Genomic DNA, 24,924 nt, shown 5'->3' on the forward strand with positions numbered 1-24,924 from the left:
GAAATATCTGTGCTCTACATATCACACATTTCGTTGACAAACTGATACAGCACTATTCTGGAATGCTGGATATTAGTAAGCTTCAAATTGCTGAAGGCTTTGTGTCCCTAATGCACAAAGAAAGTTAAGGGATTTTGAGTAACAGTTTGTGAGGCATGTGCGTGTTGAGCAATTACTGCCTAGCATGCATAATAGTGAAGAAAATCTCATTTCTTTTTCAGAGCAGACTCTGTATATGAGCCATCTGCCACTGACTTTAGCCATCAGCCCCTACTGAAGCACGGTTTCATCTTTCACTGAAGGATTAGCCCATGCCATTCTCATCTGCTATAGTCTTGCCTATCTATACACTTAACACCTTATTTTTAAATGTCTCCTTCCTGATTATAACACAGAGATTATTATTCTCAGAAGTGATGAGAAGATGAGGAGACAATCTGTACAAGTATGAGGGGAGCATTCCATCAAATTTTCAATAAGTTCTGAAAGGGATATAAACTCCCTTTGTTGTGGGTGCAGTTGAATCTTTTCTGTTCTCTTCTTTTGCCAGGAAGATATGAGTGGCTGGAGTGTTTGATTCTATATATAACAGTTTGATGTCAGCTGGATGCCAACCCCTTTGAAGAGGATCAGCCCCCAGTTTGTCTCAGTACTAGGTACCATGCAGATCCCAGCACCAGGGTACAAACCATCCAGGACCAGCCAGGTCATCCCTATGCATAACTAACTTCTGAAGCCTCAGCTAAAGGGTTGACATCGCTTTTTATCTGCACAACAAAACAGTAGGGTAAGTGTATTGTTTCCTGAAATATTTTGACATTGTCTGTCCTACAAACTGTCATATACAAGACATTTATGTAACCTCTTGACTCTGCAATTTAAAAGATGTTTATATTTTTACTTAGCCAGAAATGCACTTTCTTTAAAGATGCCAGAGGAACTCATTTCATTGTTCAAATTCTTCATTAGGTTAAGAAATTTCAAAATGTAAAATTTCTGAAATCATAGAACAAGATGTAAATTCAAATTAGTTAGGAATTTACATCTTGTAGTGTAGTGAGTAGATGTGAGAAGGCCTAGACCACTGACACTGATTTTTGCTGGAGAATTTATGTCACCAACTCAAAGTCCATTCCTTCGAATCTTCTACCCATCAAAACATGTCCTAACATCTGTCTGCAAGCAAGAACTGTCAGTGCATTTTGCAGTGCAGTATTTCTCAGTCAGAAACCCCTGACTTTACTGTTCAGCCATTCTAAACAGGCTGTTGGAAATGAATGTTGGCCGAATTGTGCACGCTGGCTCAACAATGTAAAAGTGTGTTGTTTTTTTGCAGCAAGGAAAAATCGTACCAGAAAATCACAATGTTATCAGATTCTGCCCTGGCCAAAGAGAGGAAAGAGCAAGCATCAGCCATTATGGATGAAATACACAGAAATGGTATAGCACTGAACCCAGCTTACTGCATATGCAATGTCCTCTAGCCCTCCCTAATACATTTTTTTAATCATAGAGTTTAACTCTCTTACAGCTTTGTCTCTGGGTGTTTTGCCATAAATAATCTTGTGGGAGTATCATGCTGCCTATGGTAACTAATCCTTTTGTAGTTGCCTCTTTTCATTTGAAAGCTATTTTCAGATGAACAACTGCTGTGGAGGAATGAAGTAATCTAACAGCTGATGTACATTCTGCTAGGATAGCCTTTCAGAACATTATTTGGGGTTAATAACATGACTTCATTCCATTTTAAAAGGCTATCATCTAAGAAACATACTGATCTGTATCTTTTTTTTCTCTCTTTCACTCTGCTTTTTCATATAAATGATACAAAAATTTGAAGCAAATGTTTACATCTCTGCTCCTTCCTCTCCAATTTTATCTCTGTAACTAACACATTTTACTAGCATTTGACAATTCTCTCTAATGCAAAGCCACCAATGAATCTTACTTGACAGAAATTTTACTTCTCTGTTGTTGCACTGATGAAAATATAGACACTTATGAGAAGGTTGTTTGATTTTCTAAAACAGGTTCTTGAAGTTATGCTTCTAGCATGACACCTTAAGAAGCAATTAACTCAGCTGGGAATACAAATCTGCTTGGCTTTCATTAGGCATGTGCTGGATGCTTTTGGAGATCCTTCCAATCCTGCCCATGAAGCCTTTTTTACAATCTACACAAAAGATCCATTTTCTAAAAGTGATAAGCATGCCACAAGCCTCACTGGAACAACAGGGAGCTCCCTTAATATTTAGAATTTATGAAAGTTAATATCACTTGTCTGGGATGAAACACTGAACACTGAATTCCAGTTTTGAAAATGTTTCCAGTGGGCTTTTGCTGCAAAGAATTTGTGGATGGTTTCTGCACTCATTTGATGACCACTGTAATTGCATGAAGAATAGGGTGAGAGACTTCAGAATTTTCAGAAAAAGATGTTACGAGTTTCCGTGCCTGGTCCTATTCCTTCTGATATTTTCAGAAGCTTTTTTTTCTGAAGTTTCTATTTCTAAGCAGATACCTCTTTCCTATTTCCATTCTCCACTGAACATGCACTCCAGTCTGAAAGCCAGTCTGCCCTTCCAGATTTCATCACAACCCCTTTTTTTTTGGTATTGTAAACCCAAGCACTCTATGTGCCTGAAATAGCCTGTAAGCTCTTCAGGGCAAAAGGACAAAAAATGTCTTTCATATGTTTGTTTGGAACCAGGCATTTCACATGGTAAATGTTGCTACTATTCATAGCAGTACTAATAAATGTAGCATACAGCCCTTGAAATCATTGGCGTGTTTGGATAATCTGTGCTGATGCTTAACATTTGCCTCATATAATCTTCCCTTTTATTATTTACGTATTATCAGATTTGCTGTCAAGATTCATACTCATAGTTGTGGCAGCTTATCCTGCAAGATATGCTGTGATATGTGGCCACTGAAGGCAATTCTAACTCTTAGAAAACATTCTAATATTGCCTCTTCTTTGGATGCTTGGGATATTTATATGTTAAAAGAAAAATGAAAGTCCATGAAATGGATGTGATAAGAAGCTGAAATTTATAAACTCTACAAGCTCAGGGAAGCCAGATAAAAAACAGAAGGATAACTAAGCTGTAGTCACAAAAATTATAAGATAATTCTCTGGGACCAAATCTGAATAAATCTTGGAAAAATCAAGGAGAAATCTGGCACTTAATTGGCTAAATTCAGCTCTTCAAATTTCTGATATTTTGTTTTGCCCCGAATTGTTAATTCAACAAGCTTAACCTGTGATCTAGAAGGTCAGCTGCATTCTTTCTGGGCTTTGCATCACTATTCCTAATGACAGTAAGTTGCACTTTTCCTGCAACTGGTAATTACATCAAAATTAGGTGTACAGTTTCATCCAGTCTCACAGCCCTGTGAAACTCTCCACTGCTAACATAGGTACACAGTAACAGAAGGTTCTGTACCACAAGTCCCAGCACCTTGGAATGGTGAAAGCATTCCTACTGCATTTTTATTTCAGACCCTTTTTATTATATTGTTTTCAGGTAAACAGTGAACCTCCACATCCTTATTAAAAGATATTCATAGCAGAAACAGCTGTTGATAAAGTCCAAAATCAGCCAAGTTTTTAGCAGCATCTGAGATTACCAGTCTCTGGGCAAGACTAGTGATGACTGAAAGTCCACATCTGCTGGTGCCTTGTGGGACATGAATTTGTCCCATTTCTTAGAGAAGCTGGACATGTCAAAAAATGCTGCAGGAATAGACACCAACTGTAAACCTTCTTATGGTCTCAAAGAGAAATTGCATGAGTAAATCAGTGGGTGCATTCAATGACCTCCTCAAGCCCTTGGTTTGTCACTGGCAGACTTGCACTTCTCATAATATTTCTACTACTTGGTAGAGGTAAACTTGGATGTATATACATATGTTTAAGGAAGCCCTTGGAGCTCATCACTTAAATCCCATGTCCAGTCCTATACTACTACGTAAATAACATTCTTTAGTAGTTACATGATCAACTGTCTTTCCTGATACAGTTAAAAAACCTTATTTCTGATACTACAACAAACACAATATCTAATATTCATTATTAAAGTTTATAGTCCAGATTAAGGTATTTAGAAGATTGTAAACTGAAGGATTAAAGGAGTATTAGGTAGTGAATGCAGGAGGAACTATGTAAATCATATTTAAATACAATCTGCTGTCATTTTGAGCACAGGACAGGAAGAACTTGTCAGGAAAAATTTAAAGAAATGAAGGTACAAGTTTAAGATTAGGATTGAACTATGAACAACACTTTCAATATTATTTTATAATGTCCATCTATGACTTTAATATTCTCTTTCTCTCATGCTCTAAATTAATTCTTCATCACCTTTTCTGCACTGACACTGAAACTATCCCTAGACACATCATAAAACTAGACAGATGACTAGATTTTAGTTGGCAAGGAATTCAAATGAACTTTACACTTATGATTTTGGGATGCTGCCTGGATACACAATAGTACACAACTGTGGGTTACAAACTAGCTTGGAACCTTCAGTAACATTAAGAACCGTTTGTATGTAAGCGAACAGCAAGGCCAAAAATAGATGCCACCCAGAGTGTCCCAGAAGAATCCTGAGTGGTTTGGACAGAGCTCTGCAATTACCTTGGCACCCTGGCCTCTGAGGATGTGCATACTCCCCATTTTGTGTACAAACAACAAAAGCTTTCCTATGTGAAAATGTTGCTGATTTGTAGAGTCAATTTCTTGCTCCTTACTAATACAAAACCATCCAGCAGCCTCTACTCTTGCACTAATCTTGAGAAATTACAAAATAAAAATATGACCTGAAGTGTTAATTTCAGGCCAAGTGCCAATAACCAGTGCAGATATCTCCATGTCAGAGCCAAAATCCCACCACTATCAGTCACTGGCAGGGCTACACTGGGCAAGCTGAGTCATTTTCTTCCATGTTAAGAACTCTCTGTTTCATAGCTATCTCTTAAATAACAGGAGGTTGTTAGGGCTCTTTGCACACACTATTTTTAAAGCAGAAGTGCACGATCCAGCTCAAGATCCAGTTAACTTGATCTTGTTCCACTGAAATATGTTGCAAATATCCAGTTGAAACTGGTGTGGACAGAAGTGGACCAACAGCGATGTACTCCAGGGTTCATCAACTTGTTTGATATATACTACATGGAAAACTCTTGTCCATACAACTTTAGCTAAATATTTAATATACCAGTCTCAATTAAGTTTTCCTAAATGTCAGCACATCACATTGTTTTTCCAACATAAAGTTACTAGGAGACAAACGCCAGGTTAAACATGCCATTTACTCAAACCAAAACTCTTCATGTGCAATATTGACTTTGGCATTAGGCTCCTTTTGCAGTTAACTAATTTGCAATGTTAATTTTAAACTGGGTCTCCTGTGTACTTACTCTGATAGCAGGACACTTACTATGTATAATTTGTCCTCATTTCATTTTAATGCATTAAAATACATGTCAAAGTTCAGAAATTTAAATCGTGAAGATCTTAAGAATATGTGAAACATAGAATGTCCTATTATTGTTATATTTCTTAAATTCTGCAACATTCTAAGCAAAAATTAATGCATAGAAAATATTTTCTTTAGTGTTTAGATTTCTGTATTCTAAGGTTTAAGTTTTGTCTATGCAGTGAGGACATTTAGTGAGAGCTCAGTCACTAAGCAATAGCTTGCTCAGTGCCACCAGCATCCTAGTGTCCAGAACACCACCATGAAATGACTACAGGAATTCTGATATTCAGAATTCTTTGTTTCCAGTCATGATTGGTCTCCCCTTCCCCCGCTTATGCATTCCCCTTTTCAAATTCTGCAGGATGAGAATAAAGACAGAAGAAACTTTCCCCAAGTAGTGAATAAAGAAATATGCATCCAGTACTTCAGTTTCCTCTTAGAGAGAATAAAAAATAAAATGTTCTACTTTAATAAATTCCTAAAAGCATGTTGTAATTCTTTGTTAGGACTTTCATTTTCCACACTTTGAGCTTTATTTTGAAAGCTGGTTTAAAAATAGTTTAAAAATACTGTTTAATAGAGACTGGTGGGTATGCTTAAAAGGGGTTATCTTTTATCTATCCAATGCAGGACACAGAAAGTTAAATGAAGGTTTGATGTGGGAACCCTGGGATCAGAAGAAATTTTGTTCCCAGATTCAGCAGAAGCCAGTTTCTAACAGCCTGCTATTAATGTAGTGTGTAGGTCACTGTAGATCTGATCTTGGTAACAGCTGAAGCAAATTTGAAGCTTGAGGTGGTTAGCACCTTTGAAAATACAGGTTTGTGGTGTTCAGTAATCTCCCCCAAAATTCTGGAAGGAGGCCTAATTTCGCTAACACCATGCGACGCTGTGCTGTGTGCTAGCTATGTATGCATGAACATCATGTTGGACTTCAGGTGCAGGGTACAGAATATCAGGGATTTGAGACAAACAGAGGTTTGTATTTACCCATTGCATTGCAGTCTCACCCAGCCTGAACCTTGGAAAAAAGGTCAGCACACCCAGAGATATCATGGTGGAGGAACTCTCGACCCTCAGCAACAGAGGTGCCAGGCTCTTCAAGAGACGCCAGCGGAGATCTGACAAATACACATATGAAAATTATCATTATGTGGCAAACAAGCCAAGAAATGTGAGTATTTTGTAATGATTTTTTAATGAAACACAGTGAGTCTATCTGGGTTCCCTTGGTACTCATGATACACATAGTGCATTATTTATTTGTAGGTTCAGGAAAAATGAAAGCAAAATTCTGTACTAGAATGAGGCTAACAATAAGCAAGCCAATTATATTTTATTAATTGAGATTCTACAAACAAATTTTAAAAAATAAATTTAGATTTCCCTTTATGTGGTATAGATATTTCAAACATCTTTGATCCCTTGCTCAACAGAAGTTAAATAACACTGGGAGAAAATGGGATCAAGTTTGAGATTTGATAGAGCTGCCTTTTCAAAAGAAATCCACACAAAAAATCCCATATAAAAAAAACCTGAATAACTCCATTGAGCACCCAAGGCTATTATTAAACACTATTACTTAAAAGCCCATCTACAAGTACTGTCTCCCCATTTTCTCCCTCTGTTGAATATTAGAAGCTACACAGACAAATTCTGAGCACATCATCAATCTTGTCAGAATTCTGTATGCAGTTCCATGATTTTGCTGCAGTCTGACAGATCCATTTCCCTCTAGTCCACTTTTCCCACCCAAAACCACAGAGTACACATGGTTTACAGTCAGTATGACATTCCTATACATGAAAAAAATGATGCCTCTGGCTTCTGCTCCTTCCCCTAAGTGTCTATTTAGCACTGCTGGTGGTGTCTTCATCATCTTTATAATTCTGCCTGCCAGTGTTAATCTTTCTAACATACTTCAGGATGACTAGAAAACATTCTGCCTCAATCTTCTATTTGTGTTGTTTCAAGTTCAAAGTAGTATTATTTGTTTGCTTTCCTACTTCAAGAAACGTCTACTCTAAACCAGTCTATATTTAAATTACTTTTAGCCTATGTGTCATAGCTAAAATAAGATGATGACTTCTTATGAGACACTAATTCTATATTTAAGCAACAATGATTAAGCCTTTGGATGTTTCCTCAGAACGAATAACTCAATAGGAGGGTGGAAAATAACAGCATATCATGAATCTCCAGAAAGTGTCCTGCACTGAAGTTGTTATTTTTATTACAAATAAAGGAAAATACAATCCCAAACAAAACCAGTTTAACAAATGCAGTGAGTTTTCAACTGATAGGGGAAGAGATGCTTTGAAGAGTCAATGTTTTGAAACTCAAAGGGCTCAGATGTGCCAGATTTCTTGACCCTTTGGGTAGCATGGGTGCTCTGTCTGGCACAGAACAGCTTCTAGTGTCTAGTGACTGAAAAAAAGCTCATTTTTGATTATTTAGACAATTTAAGTGTGAAGGGAATACTGTACCAAACAGCAGGACATTGTTCTTTAGGATTGTATACCCAGGCAATGAGATTTGGGCTGTAAATTGGAGTATTATTGCAGCCTGCCCAGAGAATCACGTGCCTGGAAGTGCTATTTATTTGTGTCTGAATGCAGCGTGGAGAGCCCATCCAGAGTGTCAGAATGGACGGCCTCAGTGTGGAAGGAATTCCCCAGCATGCCCCAATGACACCTCCCAATACACCTGATCCCCGGAGCCCTCCGCACCCTGACAACATTGCCCCAGGTAATATGGGAGTCTACAGACTAGAAATGTATTTAGTACTCATTTCATAGCAAAGAAATGACCATTTTTAAGATAGTGTCTTCAGAATCTTAAGAAAGTATCTTACTATTAGAAATAGTTAAATTTGAGTCAGATAAGTAATCAGAGCCTCTCCCAGAAATGTGAAGTGGTGCTCTTAGCTGCTTGTGTTCATTTAAAAAAAATCTGATATAACTTTTGTACTACTCTCTAAACTTAAAACATATCTCAATAACAAGAGAGACTGCTCATATATACAGGTCTTAAAAACACTGAGAAAGAGATCCTCTGATTTAAAACCGCATTAATATACTGAGTTTTCTTTGCCAAACCATTGTTTCCAACATGCAACACCCTGCTCAACAGTCTGAAAGTTATCATTGTACTTTAATTATCTATAAATGTAAATCTGAAGCCACTAAGTTTTGCTAGAACCCTTAAGAGAGGAGTAACTTTAAAAGGAATTTGCCTTTGGCTGCATAAACTGTTCTTTTTTAAATCCTTAACTGTGAGGGTACTGTTGGCTTTATTTAAAGGAGTGAGTTACAAGAAGACCTTATTTTGTATTCTTTAAAGACTAGAGAAGGCTAATTTGTTTTAATTAATTTATTCAGTGATATAGCCCTTCTTCCTGTTTATGAATTATCCATGAGCAGACCATGGTTTTTACAAATTCATTCTTTGTTCAGAATTACTCAATGCATGTTTTGTGCAGACCTTTTCCAGTCCCTGTAAACTAGGTCAGTCCTGCTCTGCTGGTGACTGCTAAGGCTCTGTGCATCCATTGGCCAAACACAATGCAAACAGAGGTAATTTCCATTGCTAAGACATGATACAAATCTTCAAGCCTTTCTTTAGGTAAAAAAAGCCTGGTGAAAGGAATAGATATTAAGCCACAGGGGGATTTAAGCTTATAGAAGGATATAGCAGTTATTTAAAGAAGTAGATGTAGATGTACTTTTGGAAAATTTCACTCAGACAGGTAGAAATATCTTAGTTTTAATCAAAATGCTGTTTTTAAAATCTTTTTGTTAATTTACCCAAGGACTGTGTAGCTACTGTCTGGTTTCAAACAAATGCTTACAATAGAAACAAATTTACATAAAACTAAAATAAACCCAGCTTCAAAAGAGGCTGGAATACTTTGGAGCAGTTATCTAAAAGGCTACAAATTTTCTCTGCCAGATCTCTGTTTCTGTGTAGCTTTGGCCAGCTGACTTGGCCCTGCTGTTCATTTTAACTCACTAAGAAATTCTGCTGTGCTAGCTCCTGCTTCCACAGGATGGTGGCAAAGGAAGCAGAAAACACAAAGTATCATTATAATGGTTTTACCTTGATCACATTACAGGATATTCTGGACCACTGAAAGAAATTCCTCCTGAAAAGTTCAACACTACTGCTGTGCCAAAGTATTACCAGTCTCCCTGGATAGAAGCCATTGGGGATGACCCAGAGCTGCTGGAAGCTTTATATCCTAAACTTTTTACACCTGAAGCAAAGCCAGAACTGCCTGACTACAGGAGCTTTAACAGGTAATCCTGAATGAACGCTGAATTTTACTGACCAGAGGAAAATTACGATAAAATAAAATATTTCCACCAGCTTTAAAAACCCTACCACCTGTGTTTGCAAGTGTATGCATAAACATGAACGTGCACAGAGATTCCAAGTGGCAAACAAGAGCATTAAGGAGGAAATGAGTCTACCTCTAAAGCAGGGTCCAAATTTAAATTGCAGAACTAGGAATATAAGATAAATTGTTAAAAATATTGAAAGAAAGACAGTATCAGAATCCAGTGACCAGAGAAGCTGCAGCTGCCGATTCGTGGAGGTGTTCAAGAACAGGCTGGATGGAGCTCTGAGCAGCCTGGTCTAGTGAAAAGTATTCCTGCCCATGGTAGGTGGGTTGGAACTAAATCATCTCTAAGGACCCTTCCAATCCAAACCATTCTATGGTTCTGTGATTCTGTGTACTCAATAAATGGGATATGTGAGCATCAAACTCCTTTCAGGATGCCTGTTGTTGACCACAGTAGATATCATAAGAACTCTAAGGGAAACTCTTAGTCAGAACTTTGTTTCTAAGTTGTACAATGCAAACCATTCCTTTTTAATGCAACTCACATGGCCTTGTTTTAGGCATGCTAGTGCAATGAACTTTATCCCACAACCAATCCCTCACACTAAATAGTTAGAAGATTTCCCATTTTATTGCGTTATTACATTTTTTTATATCTTTGACAACCTTCAGCAACAAATTAACAGATTAAATATTGTTTTACTTACATAGTAACTAGTGTATTATGGCTTTCAGTACAACTTCTAGCTATGTGGACAACACTGGGTATTTAAAGCTTTAAAGCTAATTCTCACTCATGTCTTTTGCTTTCTTTCATTCCATTTACACTATTTTTATTTACTGAAGTAATGGACAACCCTGCTGAGTTCCAGACAGCTGAGCCAAACCAAAACCCCTCCTCAAAAGGCCAGACAGCAATCTATTGAAAAAGAAAATGGTTCTGGCAATAAAAACTTAGAGAAAAATACCACAAACATCACTTGTGTTCCTGATGTTGTTGTGGGCCTCAACTATGAGTGCAAGGACTAAAACATTACCCAATTCAACATCAAAATTGGCACTGCAGACACTGCATTAATTCTGATTTCCAAGCAACACTATACGTTGCTATGTTAATAATTGAGTCTGTGTGGCACAATCTTCTCAGCAGACAAAAGAGCAAGTCCAAGTGAGAGATGTGCCCCAGCTGCCAACATTGGAACAGTAACAGCACAGTTTATGTACTGTGGTTATTGTAACTGAAAAGAAATAAATTTAAAAAATAAAGAGCCCAAGAAAAAAATGCCAAAGATACATATACATGGAGACAGAATCAGTTTCTGCCAGTCATTATTGTGAAGGACTGCACCAGACAGGGCACAGAGACTCCATTAACAGGGATATGTGCCTTGAGATGGTGTCTGATGGCTTCTTTGTGGATTTCTAGGCTATCTCTGTGGTCCCGTGTCCTGTCAGTTGCCCTCTTTACAACACTAACTATTTGGATTTCTTTGTATGTGGATTTTCTCTATGTATGACATGGCAGAGTTGTGGCTCACTATAGCCTGAATTTCTTGAACATATGTGCATTCACGTAAGAGAAAAGTCAATATTCTCCCTTGTAACTGCCATAAAAAACAAATATCTGGCTCAAAATCCAGATCCAGACTGTGAAACTGGTAAATTCAAAACAAAAATATATAAATGTAATCCACCACAATTCTCCTCATGGAAAAAACCTGATATCTGGTAGAAAAGGATGCCTTGTGGTCCTAGAAAAACAGTTACATGTTAAAGTCAGATTTATGCTTTTTGCAGATTTAAAATTAAATTGAGAACTAGCAAAATTAAAATTCAAGATACTCATTTCTTGGAGAGGATTTTACAGCTATGACTTAGATGTCTACACACCTAAAAATGCGCAGGAGGGTGTTTGATGATGGAATTCAAAACATTGTATGCCAAGCTATCCAACAGAAGAAGGCTAACTGGACTTCTGTGTCTAGATCTTACTAAGTCATTCCTGCATCTCAGTCACAGCATCCTTGACTTTTTTAATTGCAGTCTTGGAAAGAAAGCAAATGATACCGTGATAAACAATTAAAGTGTGGTATAATAGCACCATTTTGTTATCAGTGAGGGTATCTATCTAGGCTTTCTACCTGGCTTCATCATCCAGTAAAGTGCCATTGTGTTTGCTCTCCTGCAAAGCACTGGTACAGTCACCAGTAGTCAGGAGGGGGTGTAGTTAACTAAGTGTGAGGCACGGGATTCCCAAGGGAAATGGGCCTGAGATCCTTCCCAGTTCATTCACTGGCATCTGCTGAAGTGGCACTCAGATTTCACAGGCCATTTCAGGCTCCTTTCAGCTTTCCTTGTTACACAACAAACTGGAAAAGCAACACAACCTGAGTAGGTAGGGAGGACCTGTGGTGGAACAGACGCACACATTTATGGCTTGAAAGAATATTCAGCACTGGAAAAAAGCATCCAGATTTTTTTTCCCACTGTCCAGCAGTGAAGAGGTGACTCTGGACCCTGCAGCAGTGCACTTTATATATCAATAAGGAATTTTTAAAAACAAATAAGGAATTCATAGAGGTATTATCTGGAGTCTAGCATTCATTTTCAGCTGCAGGGAACTTGTAGTGCTGGCAGGCTACTGTAGGAAGAGCTGAGGCAGCAAATGTCAGGCCCGTTTGCCCCGTGGTGCTTTCACAGCACAGCACTCGGCAGAGTGAAATGGGGCTCAGAGGGGCTCTGAACACACTGTTCACACCAGGCTACTCTTTCTCCTCAGAGATGAAAATGAATCTGTCCTAGTAGAGAAATGCTGGAGAGCAGACCATGCCATCTGGTTTCTCCTGGAGATTCATTCCTATTAGGATTGAAGAAGCACTTACCATTGAAAAAATTTCTTGTCTCTTTTACCAGTGTGGAAGCACCCAGTAATCAATCTGTGGGAAAGCAGCATGAATCTACATTTCTTATTTGTTAATAAATTAGTACCTTTATTCCATCTGCTTTCTTGGAGCTGGATAAAATGTCAAAGGTAGGATTATGAGTAACATACAAAGCACTACATCTTACTCACATAGGACAAGCAAGTCAGACTAGTTCTGCCTCTCCTACCAGATAAATTCTCTCTCAGCTTTCCCAATTCCCAAAGACTACTCTTTCAAAAGCACAAGAATCCAGTCCATCTGGACTGGGCTCTGTTTTCATTGATTAATGGATTCTGAAGTCTATTTTAAAATGCTAAAATCCAGAGTCTCAAAGGAATTTTGGGTGCTAACTTGAAGTGATGTGAAATTAGTGGGAGCTGTGTGCTTAGCCAGTTCCTTAGTGCCCAAATACCTCTGTGAAATGAGCATTAGCTCTTGCACTAAGCTCTCATGAAGCTCTGAGCATTTTTCAGGGTTAAATTCTTTGCTCCTATGTTGCCTTTTTTTTGCAGAATTAACCATATCCAAAATATTCTATGAATGACAGTCTCATTTTAAAATGTGAAACTCACATTTTTTGTAATTAACTAACTGAAGGTGCTAATCTAATGCACTTAAAACATTTCTTCAGACTTCCCCAAATAATCAGCTACAAGAAGTCTCCTGTGTTGAGACAATGTAATGTTCAATAAGAAAGACTAAGGGTAAAAAATTTAAAAGAAATCCTGCTAAAACAACAGTTAAAATAAACATTATTGTGCCTGCTATTGTTAAATCAAGCACCTACTTTTTAGGAATATGCAAAGTGAATATTAAACAGTCTGTTGCGCTTCCTGGTGCTATTTCCTATGGCTCTGAACCAGCATTTCCGCCCTTATTATGAGCAATGACTACTGGAATTTTTTAGGCATGAGATTTAGGCTTCTATACAATGAATCAGAGTTCAAGTAGCACAGCTGATGTGCACGCAAGAGAGCTCATTACAACACCATCTTGTCAGACAAGTTATTGCTCACAAGAATATACTTACTGCTGCTGCAAAGGAAAATCAACATCTGTTAGCCAATTACTGTACTCTCCTTTCTGTCAATCATCATGTGCCCCTGCCTATAATGCAGGAATGCAGAGTTCTCTGAGGCCAGACTTTGTACAGCAATTACAGGGGGGTATTTTGCCACAAAAGATACCTGAATTTCCAAAGAAAGCCGTCCTGTTTCTGTTGCATACAGAAATATGCTCTTTTTAAAACTCATAGATACTACAAAGAGGATGTTTTAGACAACAGAATTGTTTTGCAATTTATACAACTATTATAATTCTGTTTATTTTGATTATCCCTTTAATATACATATCAATGATAATTAAACATCACAACAATGTGAGAATGTGTATCGTAATTAGGGCAGCAATTAAAACAATATTTATTATCCGGTGAGATGTAGATCACTACATTCACTCTGTGCCAATTACCAAGTAATTATTTTTAATCAGTATCATATGGTATCCATGTTGACATTCTGACCTAGAAGATGGCTCCACAAGAAAAGCTTGATACCACAGGCTTGATACCAACTTTGGATAAACAATTTCCTTTGACCTCAAGAGAGTTTAATGCCTGGACTGGCTGTTGCTGCGGCAACATCTTGTCTTATCTTCATTTGAAAAACATTTTTAGAGTTTAGTTCAAAGCAGTGTTCTTGTCTCAGTGAGGGTGCATGGCCAGAGCTTTCATGATTTTTTATATCTCCGAGGATTGATGCTTTGGAGTTAACACCATCCCCTTCAACAAATGCTGGCTCGTACCAAAATGCAGTGAATCATCCAAGCAATGACAGAGCAGCACTGTTTCTTTTATGTCACAGATTCATTTCTCTGAACTAATCTCTTCTTTTTGTGTATGTGTGTGTACTTATTTCTAATACAAAACTTAAGGATTTTATCTTGCTGAAAATCCTAGTCAGACTTTCAAATGTTCTCTTTTAACTTTTGTTGTTATTAATTTATCTGGGCTTCTGCTATAATACCTGGAGCCACTGGAAAAATATTGAATCAGATCTGTTGTTCTGTACCACACACAAAATGTATCAAGGACTGTGAAATTCCATTTCAACAAAATTTTATTTTGCCATGCCATTACATATCTGGCTTTGCAGATATCTGGTGCTCTTGTGCAGTTTAAAAATCTGACACTCTCCATTGGAAGGAATATATGCCAGAAAAGTTATGCAGCTGATCAAAATGCAGCACACATACCATAGTCTGTTTGTTTGTACAAAGGAGGCTGGAAGAAGAGGCAAGAAAACTCAAGGGGGTTTCAAGGGGGTCTGAAACCTGCATACACAGAAGATCATGGGAGGTATTTGGAAATACTGTTGTTTAAAGTATTTGCAAATGCATGTAACAGTCAGCTCCAGCTCAGTATTCTTTATCTTTCAGTTTATCAGCCTTACTGCCTGAGGGAAAATTTACATTTAAATAACATGAAAAATGCTGGCTGAACAATGTTTCAAGGTTTAGTTACATAAACATTTTCTTCAGAAACAAAGCTGGTGTATCAAGTCCTCACCCATTCCCTCCTTTCCAGAGCTTGTTGTCTTTGGCTGTTCCTTTCTGCTTCCCTCATTAACCTCCACTCCTCTTCACTTGCATTGCTACAATTGTTTGAGCATACTGATATAAACCAGATTGCTGAAATAATTTGGATTTTGAAGTACTCCTTTGTTTTGAAGGGTCTTTATTTAACCCAGATCGCATAAGTGACCCAAGTTTATAGCACAACCCACGTACATTCTAACTGGTACAACAATATGGTGCTGAAACATGGTGCAGTGGGAGTAACAAGCAGCTGAGGAGAGGAGAAAATGGGGTGAGATCTTTCTGAACTAATTACTTGCTAGAGAGAATGTGTTGAGCTACAGTTTCAGACTTATTGACTTATCACCAACAAAATAAGTTTAGTAACTGTGACTCACCGATTACCGGGTTTTCTTGCAACATCTCTTTCTCTCGGCTTTTTCATCCGTTTGAATTTTAGAAAAGGCTTCAGACTTTATCTAAGGGAAAATAAATCAGATCTCAAAGAGAATTTCCCAGAAAAACAAACAGAATGCTTTTCCCCAAAGCTTGAAAATGTAAACAAGAAAGTGGAACAAAAATCTGTTCTTTTCAGCTTCTGGGAGGAAAAGAAAATAAGTATTTTTAAAAACACACTTAACTTTTATTTCTCTAATATCTACAGAGTTGCCACTCCCTTTGGTGGTTTCGAGAGAGCATCAAAGCTGGTTAAATTCAAGGTGCCAGATTACAATCTACTGATGCTAAATGACCCCAGATTCATGATCCTTGCAAACCCTCTTGCTGCCAGAAGATCCTTCAACAGGACTCCCAAAGGATGGACGTCTGAGAATACCCCTGTAGTGTTCATTCAGCCTGCAGAATCCAGCACCGTTCCAGAAACAGAGGACCTGTGAGAGAGGCTGCATTCTACATGGTACAAAATCCTGAAAGCTGCACATCTGTGTATTTTTGGTCCTATTATTACTAAAGGCTACTGACAAAATTTCTTCTTGGAAGCTGGAGTCTAAGTAATAATGTCTGATGTGGTGTCTCTTTTCTGGCACCCAGTCTCATCTGTAAACATGAGCTAAATAAAGTAACTTGGAAAATATGACCGTGATATTTTCTATTTGTGTTTACATGTTCTTATTTTACTGTCTAAAATCTTTGCTTGTCATTTAAGAACAAGCGTACCGAGAAAAAAAGTGACACAACTCTCCAGGGACTTGACTTGATAGGCACGGTGATTTAGGGAAAACAACCAAGCAAACTCTGCACTCAATGCACCCCAAGTCCTGCCTGCTCAAGATAAACTCTGATAAATCAACCTTCTTCCCAAACCCTGCCTTTGGCCAAAGTTAAGAATTGTGTCATTACTTCAGTGACAGCAAGCTGAGGCCATTTTCCTCCTGATCCTTCCTCCTTTGTATGATGCACGTCAATGCCTGTGTCACCTGGATTTGTTTACAGAAAACTCAGTAAATTTGTCAATGACAAGGATTACGTAGTGGTATGAAAAAGTACAGAGGTATTTCCTGGATGTCTAGAATGTTTGTATTATTCACAACTAAAAAGCCCAGCAATGACTGGTTATGTCAAACATACAAAAAAAGTATCATGAAGCTCTGTTACCACAAGTGCTTTTCTTACTAGAAAGAAATTTCATAGACCTTTTCCCCTACACCCAAATGGGACTTAAAAGCATGAGGGATTTCTTGCTCCTGATATACTAAAAAGCTCTGATGTGTTATAAATATGTGTGTTTTTCAAAAGTCATTTCAAGGCAGAGAGTTGGAAAAGGAAATTTTGCCATCCATATTCTTTGATTTACTTTATCACACAAATAGCATAAGTAAATGTAGAGCTCTCCCCCAAATTTGTGAAATAAAGTAGTAAATTTTGTAAAAAATCAGCCTCATTGACTGAGTACGTTTTCCTAGCAAGGGATTTGTTTGGGTATTTTAATTGTGCACATTGTACAACCACTACATGGTCAATGACAAAAATATGAATTCTTCAAAGCTGAAAATGCAAGACTAAAGAAAAAGACTATGGTGAGGCATAATGCAAAAGAGTTCTGGAGGAATTAGTTTTTTATGAGCATTCATAAGCCTGTTTGAAGAGAAATATGAGAAAATTGGTGCATAGCACATATACAGTGGGGACTGTGGAAGAGATACATAATTTTTACTGTATTCTCTGTAAAAATAACCTGTACATGCAGAGCATGCTACCTTGCCTCTTACACAGTACACATAATGGCAACTTTAGTTTCCCATTCATCCACGGATCCACTGGAGCAGAATGGGCTCAGGAGACTTCAGATGTTTGAGAGGCAGTGAGCCTGCTACACACATGTTCAAGATAGTACAAACAACAGAAATTCACCCACAGTCCTTAAGTTCTGTCCGAGACTTCTCAAAGGAGCTGCAATCACAGCAAAACTGGTAGCTCTGATTCACCTCAGAGCTTCAGTTATTAGCTGCAGAATAGGAACTCTGTGCCTCCTGCCTCCAGCTCTGCCACCGGAGAGCTACAAACACACCGGCCCATCTCCCCGTGGAAGCCCAGCCGCCAGGGAAGAGTCTGCAGCCACGCCATTTAACCTGCCCTTAGGGAGGGGCTTTTGCCAAACCACCTACTGGGAAGAGGCCATGCTAAAGTCCTGAACCGTGCCTGGGAAGTGTTTGGGAGAGTGCTAATTGGCAGAGGGAGGGCTGTGCAATGTGCTAAGCATTCAACAGCACGGAAGAGCCAGTGCTAGTGTCCAGGAATGTTCCCTGGCTGCATCAGCCTGGATGAAGCCTCATTGTGCAAGTCCTCCTGCAATAAACAAATCCCTCTGCCAAAACCTAACTCCTTTGCCACAAATTAACATCTCTCAGTAAGGCTGGGAATTCAGAAATACTCTGTTAACTTCAGTGGGTTTTAGTACCTACTTTTATTTTTTTCAGACTTTTATATTGCACTTAATGTATCCTATAACAAGGAAAGCTGCAGTGGGGCTCCTAAAGGCTTCTTTTAGCTGGAACAAATACAACTGCAAGGATAGATTGAATGGGAAAACACACAAGTAGCAGATTTACACAAACAAGCACAAGTATATGAACGTTTCAGGAAATGTGCATACCACATCATATACATTTTATCATGAGACACTCATATTTGCTTCAAAAAGAGAAAGGCACTGAAGGGTATGGTGAAAAGGCAGAAGTCTAGTGAGAATAAACACTTAAAAATACCTAAAAGTCCTAGTTCCTAAAAGCTTTTTTGCCTCATTTTCATTTATATTAAGGTACCAATTGCAGCAATAGAAAGGGAAGTAAAAAATTCATTTACATGTTTTCATTAAAAATGTGTTGAATTGAGAAAATAGATTTCCTGTTTCCCAGTCTATACAAAATACTCTGTGATTACAGTATGTAAAAAATAAATAAGAGATGTACACTACTAAATAGCGCCATGACTATAAGGGATTTTTAAAACATATGCACCTTAAACCTTCTTTGACATGAAAAGTCAGGGTTCATGGTCTGTTCTGTCTGCTCTGGAGAAAAAAAAAGATCTTTTAACTGTATGCTCCTTTCTTAGAAATCTCATATATGTCAGCATGTCTTGGCTGCTTTCCCTCCTGCATGATCCATACAACTCACAACTGTGGAAATAAATTATTATTCTATTGTCGCAAAGTATCCCAGCGTTTAAATTAATTTAATAGACATTGTCTCAACCAGAAGCAGGAAAAACACACTGGAGACAGAATTCTAATCCCAGTGAAATCAAACAAAACTTTTGGCACTGACCTCTGTGCAGACAGAACTTCACCATGGTAATTATTTGATCTCAAACATGTAATTGTATTCAAAATTTAGGCCACTACCAAAGCTACTGTGTCCAGCATCAGAATGGATATTTTGGATACAGAGCTGGGCCTAACGATGTAAGTATTTGTTTAGCATTTTACATATGGTGAAGTGCCAACAACCCTAATAATGCCTTAGAAATACTCTGGGAAACTGCATGGAAATGCAGGGAAAAACAAGCCCATATCTAATTAGATCTCTTCGATATAATTTTCAGATCAGATGTGAGTAATCTGCACTCTACCTCAGCCCTTAGATGGCCTTACTAACCAGCACAAAATATTCTGGTCAGCACATAAACCAACAGGATAAAACAGACTTCCTGAAATATACTATGACTGTGGAGCATAAACCCCCATACATGTTAGATTAGAATTTCTCACGGTGAGGTCTATAAATTGTAAGCAGACTAGACAGAAACACCAGAAGACCCCTATAAGGCTGACAAGTCACATAGCACTGACTCCTTCATTATTCCCAGAGGCTACATACTCTTCAAAACCAAATAAAAAAGTGATCTAAATGATTTATAAATAGTGTGTTTGCCACAGGGCTGTTATGTAAGTGGGTGTTAGAATATAGATGATAAAAAATAGTTATAAAATGCAGTCAGAATACTGATACAGTTTAAGAAACAAAAACTGCATATTGGAAATTAAAAAGCAATTGAAAGGGTGAAATCCTTTCAAGGAAATAATACATTATCTTAAACAGCCTGCAGGCTAAGTGTTCAGAGTAAGGAAAAACTACTACAGAGCTCTAACCCTTCACTCAAAAAAAAAAAGTTAGCATGGTTTAAGAATACAATAGAGGAGACTCAGAAAACAAAAAGACAAATAAAACTTTACTGCAAGGACACAGTAATTAAACTATCTCAACACAAATAAAGGAAGTTATGACAGAGATCTCCACAAATGGTATGGAAAAGATGATGAGGGAACAATAACACAGGAACAAACTGACTCTTAATAAAATGGTAAGAAACCAACTTTAAAATTAAAGGAATAAATATTTTTTCAAGAAATGCCTGTTTGTGGAACCTGGTGCTATAAGATGCTATGGCTCAAAAACTATTAATAACTTCAAAACAGGATAAGCAACTGGTAACTATGCCTATTATGGATAATGGCTACTATGTGATCTGCATCTGCAACATAGGAAACGTGTGAGAAAGATCACCCGACTTTTAACCCATTTTTAAATATAAATATCTTCTACTGGGCACTGCCAAAGATCCAGGAAAGAATGGTTTCTCAATCCTGTGAAATACTTTCTGTCTCCCAAAACCTGTGTATTAAAGCACCATGTCAAGTCTAGGATATGCTGTTAGTACCAATGTTCATTAATCTACATCAAAATGTCCATTATAGGAGCAGTTAGAGGTAAGTAAATTCCCAGATGGGAATGGGAACATTTAAATATAAGCTGGAACCAGAGAGAGCCAGGGTTAACTTAAACCTCCCACACAGCATATGGGCACTGCAGGGAACACAAAAGCCTGACCTCAGCTGTGCCTTTGGCAAGACTCCTGATTCTGTACAGAGGTTAAGACACAACATATAAAACTCGTTCCTCAGTTTTCTCATTAATAAAATGGAACTACTAATGCAGGCTGTATAAACCTTTATTTTTATTATTGGTTTTTTGGGATTTGGGCTTTCGATTTTTGGGGTTTTTATTGTGTTAAAGAATGAATTTCATGGTAAAAATAAAGAAAGTAAAAAATAGGCTTGCATGAGTACATACATAATATTCCAGGCTATGGTGTATAATGAATGCAAGAAGCATTGCAAGTAGAATAACATTCTACTTTCACTTTACTTGAAATACTGGATTTCATTCTACAGCAGGCAGACTTTAACCAATAAAAGTATCAACAAATTAGTAGTTGATTTTTTAAAAGAAAGATGCAACTTTAGCTATTAAAAAGTCAAAATAACTTCTCTTATTGTTATTTTTGGACAAAACTATAAACTAAATTCAGGATGAACTCAGAACTCATTTGTTTTCAGATGGAAATTGGATTTCCTGAGAACAGACTATTCATCCAAAATACCTGGCCCAGAATTTGCAATACTTCCCCACTGCACAAAGACACTGTGAGACAAAGTTAAATAACGCTTGCAAGAGGCAGAGGATTTATAAATCACTGTAAGAGTGAAAATAAGCCCTGGTATTGTGAGCCAACTATTCTTTCAAAAGCAAATGAAGATTAAAATATTCGATGGTGTTTGTACAAAGAACAGCTTGAACTTTCCCAGTTCAGAGCTGGCTGTACTCATTAGCACAGGAATGCCCTCAGGCTGCTTTGCATGGAAGGTATAACTTAGAACTGGATTTCTCTGGAGTTCTGAAGGACATATGGACAGACATCTTCCAAAAAAACCCCATAAGACGTTTCAAATCCTGAGGAGATCCTGGGTGACAGGAGGCTGACCATACCCAGTCCACGCAGTGGGAAGGCTGGCAGCCATGCTGAAGTCCAGAGTGTATCATTCTACTTCCTTTTCCTTTGAGAAGATTCTCTGCAGAGCCAAGTTAATCTAGGTAAATACTAACTTGAAACAGTAGTTATTGTAGTCATTGCCCTCAAGATTACTGAAAGATGACTGTGCAAGATAACTACAAATTATTATAATCAAACATTTGAGGCATGACAGGCTCTTCCTAGGCTGGCCTACTGTACGTCAAGAAGCCAAATAAGGCTTAATTCCAGCAGCAAATTCCAGCAATAGGTCATTCCTCAAGTTCTTAATGAGAACATTTTGACTATTTGCTGGCAAGAGTAAAAGTAAGAACGTGCTGTTTAGAAAGGAAGGAAAAGAGCGAGCTGAACTACAATGGAAGTCCTTATTTCCTATCTGGGTTCTGCAGTGATGCAAATACATTTCATTAATGTCTCGTTGCTGAAAAGAAAGTGATACTACACACAGTTCTAAAAGAAAAGTCTCCTTATACTTAACAACGTCACTTTATCATTCATTCAGATATGGCTTATAAAATAGGCAGAAAGAAAGGAAAACATGGAAATGGGAAGCATCAGTGGGAAGGAAGAAGTAAAGCAGACCTGCAGCTCTAGGGCTCCATGAAATGAAGACAGTTCTATTCTAGAATGTGTTCCTTGCACAGGACATTTTCTCTTAGCAATGTTTAGAGGCTTGGACAGTTAAAAAACTTCCTCTAATTTTCAATCTAAATTTGGTCATACCCATCTGAGAGTAATTTCTTGATAAAATTTAAAAAAAAAATTAAAACATGCTTCCTTTTCTGTCACATTTTCTTCAACTGGTATAGTCAAAGACTGTAAGGTCTTTTATGCTTCAGATGGTCAGACTGAACAATTCAAGTCCTTTTAATCTCTTGTCCACTCCTCTCATTTAGTAGGGATTTAAAACATTTTTTACAACTTTCTAAGTTCAATTTCTTGCATGTGGATTTCCAGATCTGTTCTAAGGTCTCACCAGCCACATGTACAACACATGGCATTAATACTGTTTTATCTGTACAAGATGTATAGGGCTGAATTTATATGTGACTGGATTCACATTTTCCACAGTAGCATCAAATCAGTGACTCACAGCCACTCTGTCTTTGGCTTACACACCCACTTCTTTCAAATTCTCTCCTCTTCCATCTGACAAGTTCTGAGCGTTAATCAGGGAGCCTTTTCTATTAGGCTCTAACACACAGCCTGGTACTTTATATTATTCTATTGTATCCTGGTTTATTTTCTGCTCCTCAAGGTCATCCTTGTGCCAAGATCACTAATGAAAAAATGAAACAATATGAGTTTCAATATCAATTTTTGGACAGAGCTCTAACAACTTCGCCCTGCCATTAAGTGTAACATGGTGCCACATTTTCTGCGGGCTATTTGTTTGCCCATTTGACATTTAGCTTTAAAATTCCCCTTTTCTTCAGTGTAACAAATTTGTTTGTCTAGAAAAGCAGTTACTGTATCACAGAAAGAAGGCAGACAAGTCTGGCTATGGCAGATCTGATCTGTCTATGGCAAAAAAAATGTTTTATCCTATTTACTTCCACTTTTTTTTCCCCCCTAAGAAGTCACTAAGTCACTACATTCTTTAAATACTGTGTTTTAACCCTGTTACATTTTGCTTAGGTTTAGACTGAGGTGCATGAGGAGGGGACTCAACTCATGTATTTTAAATTAAATAACACTCACTTTCTCACCCAGGGCAAAATACAAAATATTTTTTGCATTCTATTATCTGAAGTATCTAAAGTCTTTTTACTTTTAATGAAACAGAATATGTATTATGTAATGTTAGCAAATATATTACTTCTAATTTTATATTCACTAAATTGTTCTCCCTTGTTTTCCTTTTACTTCATGTTGGGTTTCACCCTGAAAGTTCAATTTAACCACAGAAGTTGTCCGTATGAATCAGACCTCTCTTTCTTTTCTTTTTCTGTTGCAGACATCCATTCTTATTGGTTTACATCCTAAGAGGAAGCAATAAATGAGACTAGGAAACTTGAAAGGATTGTTCAAGACTGATGCAACACAAAGATCATAATAAAAACTTTATTTTTTTTAAGGAGCACCCAGATGAGGACACAGTTACAAACAATTTTCTGATATATACAGCATGCATAGAATTTTCTTATACTTCTACTGTTTCAGCAACTAACTTTAAAAACAGAATAACCCAAAATAGGAAAGGATTTCAATTGCATTGTTGTTCCACAGAAGTAGATTATTGGACTGGAAATTGGATTATCCAAGAGGAAAAATATTCATTTGCAAGACTTACACAACCCCCACCCTTTTCCTTGTTCCTAAAGAATGAACAAAATCAAGCACACAGAGACCTTGTTCCAGGCCCATTATTGTCAAAAAGTCTGGAGAAGAATGCAAACCAATGTCAGGTTTTTTTTCTCAGCGTGAAATTCTAGATGACTTCAATGGAATTGCTTTTGCCATCCCATTGAACATTGAGCCCTTGAAAGCTACCAGGAAAAACTGTATAGTCAGGCTAATGTACAATGAATAAGAGCAAAATATCTTGTGTTTATTCCTGCACCCACAGAAGGAAAACTTTAAAAAAAGGTGGCTGTGCTCTATGAAAGTGTATCTACAGCTAACTGAGAGCATGAGGAAAGAGATCAAACTTGAACAGAAATGCTAGGATTTTTTTTTAGCCTAGCTAAAATAAACTACCACTTAACACTCTCATTGCTTCTGAAGCTTCACACGGAGCTTTTAAGATGAAAAGAGCCAGTAATGCTTTTTTTTCCAGCCAGGATCCATTTTCTCCTTCTTTCATTCATGTCTTCTTATGTCCTCAATTTACACATATAAATTTTAGACTCTGTACAGGATGTGGGAATGAGATGAATCAGATGAGTAAGCTTCATGTGACTGCTTGCTACAGACTACATGAGGAAAACACTGCTAGAGTGTGTTTAAAAGGAAATGTTATGGGAATAGGTGCTCCTGGTAGGGAAGATTTGAGCACTGGAAACTTAGGGAAAGTTGCCCATAAGATAACACATCCGCATGTAGCTTCCTGCAAGCTGAAGACATATTTTTCACTTGTTCTGCTCTTGTTTTGGATCTTTCTGTGGCAATGCAGCTGAGCATACAGCTTTAGAGAACTTGGGCTAAAGTGTTGTTAGTGCTTCCCTGCAGAACCCATAGCAAATGCATATGATGGCTATTTTATGTCACAAATAATAAAAATACAATTTACCTTTTCTCTGGTTCTTTTGCACCTCTATGG

The 24,924-nt window shown here is 37.6% G+C and overlaps 1 protein-coding gene and 1 long non-coding RNA gene across 3 annotated transcripts; one reads left to right on the forward strand and one right to left on the reverse strand.

Moving 5' to 3' along the window:
- The first annotated feature begins 628 nt into the window (after positions 1–628).
- MYOZ2 (myozenin 2) lies at positions 629–16,425 on the forward strand. 2 transcript variants are annotated; one of them, XM_085057784.1, is made up of 6 exons: positions 629–787; positions 1,337–1,440; positions 6,494–6,663; positions 8,108–8,237; positions 9,604–9,787; positions 15,997–16,425. In XM_085057784.1, the coding sequence occupies exons 2-6, from the start codon at positions 1,365–1,367 to the stop codon at positions 16,226–16,228; spliced, it is 792 nt and encodes a 263-aa protein (XP_084913910.1). In that variant the 5' UTR covers positions 629–787; positions 1,337–1,364; the 3' UTR covers positions 16,229–16,425. The 2 variants fall into 2 exon arrangements, with proteins under 2 accessions (XP_084913910.1, XP_084913911.1); XM_085057785.1 differs by lacking the exon at positions 1,337–1,440 and having other exon boundaries at positions 634–787.
- On the reverse strand, positions 14,858–23,640 carry LOC146437799 (uncharacterized). The gene is made up of 2 exons (XR_014851536.1): positions 23,500–23,640; positions 14,858–15,811 (listed from the first exon to the last, which is right to left on the reverse strand). It is a non-coding gene; the product is annotated as an uncharacterized LOC146437799 (long non-coding RNA).
- Between the last annotated feature and the right edge of the window lie 1,284 nt (positions 23,641–24,924).

The sequence above is a fragment of the Lichenostomus cassidix genome, chromosome 4, assembly GCF_008360975.1.
Source record: "Lichenostomus cassidix isolate B80296 chromosome 4, HeHo_3.0, whole genome shotgun sequence".
NCBI classification, from domain to species: Eukaryota; Metazoa; Chordata; class Aves; order Passeriformes; family Meliphagidae; genus Lichenostomus; species Lichenostomus cassidix.

Coding starts and splice junctions, on each gene's coding strand:
- MYOZ2 (XM_085057784.1), top strand. CDS start 1,365: ATGTTATCAGATTCTGCCCTGGCCAAAGAGAGGAAAGAGCAAGCATCA. Junction 6,664..8,107: donor TGGCAAACAAGCCAAGAAAT/GTGAGTATTTTG, acceptor GTCTGAATGCAG/CGTGGAGAGCCCATCCAGAG. Junction 8,238..9,603: donor CCCTGACAACATTGCCCCAG/GTAATATGGGAG, acceptor ATCACATTACAG/GATATTCTGGACCACTGAAA.